General features: G+C 30.0%; 1 protein-coding gene across 1 annotated transcript; it reads left to right on the plus strand.

Annotated features, from left to right (window-relative positions):
- The first annotated feature begins 2,423 nt into the window (after positions 1 to 2,423).
- LOC17888086 (TMV resistance protein N) lies at positions 2,424 to 4,211 on the plus strand. The gene is made up of 2 exons (XM_006294373.2): positions 2,424 to 2,931; positions 3,438 to 4,211. The coding sequence occupies exons 1-2, from the start codon at positions 2,483 to 2,485 to the stop codon at positions 4,117 to 4,119; spliced, it is 1,131 nt and encodes a 376-aa protein (XP_006294435.1). The 5' UTR covers positions 2,424 to 2,482; the 3' UTR covers positions 4,120 to 4,211.
- Positions 4,212 to 4,538: the final 327 nt, after the last annotated feature.

The raw sequence follows: 4,538 nt of genomic DNA on the forward strand, positions 1-4,538 counted from the left end.
AGAATAGGGAATAAATGCATCTCTCGCATGATAATAAATATCGCCGATATGATTCCTTAGGACCCAAGCTCCACCATAGAAAAAGTGTCATTGACCGAAGAGGAGTGAAGATTACATTTTAAATTGCCAACGACCAGTTTTGTTCAAAAATTTCTGGAATGAGGGATAAGCGTCGGACTGAGTTTGGTAATAGGCTGATTTGTTATTGACACCACTCATCCGCATCTGCCAAAGTTGTGGCTATTGACTCATAAAATTACTTTAAATCAATATCCACTGATCAAATGTCTGTATATATTGATAAAAATGTATTTTTTATTTTTTATAACTTGAAATCTCAATTGGAATAGAAAAAAGGTAAATAGAAAAACTTAGGTGAAAGTATTTTTTTTATTGGCGAAATAATATTGTAGGTCTTAACAAAAATAAAAAGGGAAAAATAAGAGTCATTGTAGGGAAAAAATTCAAGTAATGAATTAACGGGTACCGAAAGGAAAAAGGTAATTCGGAAAATAAAAAGCATTATCTAAACTATTGATAAAATAGGGGACGAAAATTTTGGGTAATGCGAATTTAAGGAGGACAAATGCAAATATACTTATTAATGTTGATCACCGAGATTGTGTTTTTACGGATAAAAATATTTTAATCTATAGCGGTGTAAGCATAGCGGATGGATTTGATCCCGCTTGACACCTATAGATCATGAAATTTTAATTTTCTTTTCATTGTTTTTTATCCGGTTTGATAGTTACGAGTTTAACACTAGTTTATTTTATAAAGACTATACCCAAAAAGGTCAGTTTAATCTAGATACACAGAAACTTTAAAATTAAGAATATACCTATAATTTTTGTATAATTAAATCTCTCTATTCAATTTGTATAACTTGGACCAAAATAATCTTTTGTATATGATATATTATTTAGTGAGATGATAAAATAGATATCAACTAATTTTTATTTACTCAAACAATATTTATATATCAACTAGAAGGAGCAAAACATATCATGAGTTATATAATTGTTTATTGAGCTAACATGATAACAATATATTGTTATCGATAAGTCTATAAATCTATTGTACTAAATAAGATTGTATTGCGATAAATGTTTAATTATACGACAAATTTATATTTATCGTGTTAACTTATTTATTATATCCTATGCAGAAGATAAAAGTTTCATATTTTTTATTTATTGTGTGAGTAACCATTTTATTAATTTGTTAACTAATATAATATCGTGATAAATTTATATATTATGTGTTAAATGTATATATATCATGCTAACTCAATTATCATAGTTATACATAACTATGATAAAGCATATTTATGCATAATTTTCTTTTTTGATTACATGATAAGCTTGATAATTTTTTAAAATAATGAATATCTATAATTATAACGATAAATAATAATAACCTGTTAAGTAATATTATATCTCGTTAATAACAAATGCAAATAGATAACAAATATGAGAAAATCTAGAAAAGAGATAAAAAAAAGAAGAAAAAATAAAACAACTAAAGACAGTAATGTAACTTACCTTGCCTATTTACTATAGAAACTAGAATCGGACCCGCGCTACAGCGCGGGGGAAATTTCTAAATTTTCATTTTTTTTTTATGTTTTACACACTATAAAAAAAATTAGTAATGTTGCATTAATTTATTTAATAATTTTTGTAGAAACATACATTAAAAATTAGCTAGTATTTCAGAAAACTTAACTAACCGTCTAATATAAAGATGATTATATATATTTTAGACAGTATAAACCAACGAATCTTGTGTATTAATTTCGCTATTATTTGTTTTAGATATGATATTGCAATTACTAAAATTATAGTAACCGAGTGTCTTTGAATATTAAAATTTTTGTTTGTTGTAGTAATTTTTTTGTTGTTATAATTTTATTTGTTTGCAAGTGTATTTCTTGTAGCATACACATTAACCATATAATAGTCCAATTTTATTGAACTTAGTTAGTATCTAACTGTAGTACCTTAGTTAATAACGTGTGAAGTCAATAATTAATTGCATTAATTACACAAATGTGTCAGTTAATTTTTCATTCTTTGTAAATACTCAAAAAAATATATCTATAAATAAAACAGGAAATACGTGCAAGTCTAATCTCTTATATCCACACCTTAAATAATTTTATTAATTTCCACAAAAAATTATGCAAAACGATCTCCTTAAAAATAATCTCGCATAACCAAACACTTACAAGCTCACGTAAGAAAAATATTTTTTTACAATCTTACAACGAAACGACGTCGTTTTGTGTTTTGTTGACTTTTCACTACTAAAAGAAGCAAGAACCATATTTTCCTAGAAAGTGAGAGAGTCACACAAATATAATAGGAAGAATATGCGAGGAAGTTATCCGGAAAGAGTTTTGGCAGCCCACACTACTACTAACCACACCACTTATATATGATCATCAAGACAAGAGAACCAATCAAAAGAGAAAAAAATGTCTGATGTTTTTCTAAGTTTCAGAGACGTCGACACTCGTCGCAACTTCATCAGTTTTCTCTACACAGAACTTATACAAAACAAGCTTCGAATTCCATCTTTCAAATATGATCTGCAGATATCTCCGGAGGTCGAAAGAATATCTCCGGAGCTCGAACGGGCCATCGAGGGGTCGAGATTCGCAGTTGTTGTCGTCTCTGAGAATTACTCTGCTTCCCCTTGGTGTCTGGCAGAGCTTGTGAAGGTTATGGATTTCGTAAGAAACGATTCCATAACCGTGATTCCCGTCTTCTACGACGTTGAACCCTGCCATGTGAGGAGGCAGATCGGTAAAGTCGCTGAACACTTTAAGATGCATGAGGCTAGAGAAGACCATGAGAAAGTGCTTTTATGGAGGCGAGCGTTGACCGATTTGGGGAATTACTCCGGCATTTGTGCATCGAAATGGTAAAATTTCAGAACTTAATTTGAATCACACAAGTTTTAATGTAACATAAACGTATACTCCCTCCGTTGCTAATTGATTGTTTTCTAGATTATTTACACAACATTTAAAAGGTTATGATAAATTTGCATTTTTTTAGAACTCCAAAAATAAACGATCTAATGTTTTAAAGTTGTAGTAAAACAAGTAATGATGCAATTATCCTCAAAGACTTGATTAGATAATTTATTAGCCTTTTATTTATTAGCCTTTTACTATATATTATACATATTGTTTTTTTTTTAATTAATTGAATTGTGTCAAATAACTATTATATGAGGTTTTAGTTTAAATATAACAAAAATTAAATGATTCTTTAATATGTGTGCATAATCCTAAAAAAAATCATATAAATAAGAACGGAGGGTGTATATCTTTGAATGCAGCATAAATATATCAAATGTTTTACTAACACTTTAATGAATTGATTCTAAAGTTTCTATTTTTGTTTTTGACTTTTGGTCTTTAGTGAAGATGACTCGAAGATAGTAGACAAAATTACTGAGCTAATATCAAAAAATCTGATGAATGATACAACAAGAAGCAATGGGAGTGATCTTGAGGGGACTGGTGAACACATGAAAGCTTTTAAGCGATTATTGAATTTGAGCTCTAAGAAAGGTGTGAGACTGATTGGGATTTCGGAAAGAGGAAGCAACGGTAGATCGGCTATAGCTAAAGTAGTTTATGAGAGCATTTCTCAACATTTCGAAAGCCATTTTTTCATGGAAAGTGAGAAAATGATTTACAAAGATCTTCACATGTCACATCTCTTTGAAGAGTGGATGATTCAAATAAGGCTCGAGAACAAAAAGGTTTTACTTGTGGTTGACGATATCAAAAAGCTTGAACAGTTCGATGTTCTTGCAGATGATATTAACAGTTTTGGTCCGGGGAGTGTAGTTATCATCACTACACAAGACAAGAAGCTGCTTTCCTCTTCTGGCATAAAACTTGTTTATGAAGTAGAGTGTCAGAGATTCGAGGATTTTCATGGACACTTGAGAGAATTAGCCTTCAAAGAGAAAGACATTTCTGCTGCGTTGGATTTGTTTTTGTATAGGGCAACAAATCTTGCAATGGATGTATGTGGTAGATCATTTGATCTGGTTAGGGGAAAGTTGAGAATGAGTAACCTTAATATGATGTGATTGTGGTTTAAAAGCAGTAATGTTTTTCTATTTTTGGAGTAGGTTATTATGGTGTGTAGACGAATATTATTATTTGATTGAACTTAATGATACTCCTTATGTTCCTTATTAATCTTTTTTGTAGAAAAAAATAATTGTTTTAAAACGATGTATTTTTTGAGTTATCTACTAGATTCAGACCGAGAAGGACAAGTGAGCTAGTGGTTCTCACCTCTGTTGCCTTCTCACAAGATCCGGTTTCGAGTCCGGTCCATCTCAAAGAGAGGTATATAATTTGTAATGATGACAAAAAAAAAAATACTAGATTCAGACCCGCACGTACTTATGGGGTTGATTTTTATAAACTAAGTTTTCTATGAAATTTACAATATATTAAAGTTGTGCATGTTTGCATATAGTTGAAAATTCGTTTCTAAAGA

Source organism: Capsella rubella, unplaced genomic scaffold (genome assembly GCF_000375325.1).
Source record: "Capsella rubella cultivar Monte Gargano unplaced genomic scaffold, Caprub1_0 scaffold_4, whole genome shotgun sequence".
Lineage (NCBI taxonomy): Eukaryota > Viridiplantae > Streptophyta > Magnoliopsida > Brassicales > Brassicaceae > Capsella > Capsella rubella.

What these genes read in the sequence shown, in the direction of transcription:
- LOC17888086 (XM_006294373.2), top strand. Translation starts at nt 2,483, where the DNA reads ATGTCTGATGTTTTTCTAAGTTTCAGAGACGTCGACACTCGTCGCAAC. An exon ending in GGCATTTGTGCATCGAAATG is followed by an intron (nt 2,932 to 3,437) that starts GTAAAATTTCAG and finishes TTTGGTCTTTAG; the next exon opens with TGAAGATGACTCGAAGATAG.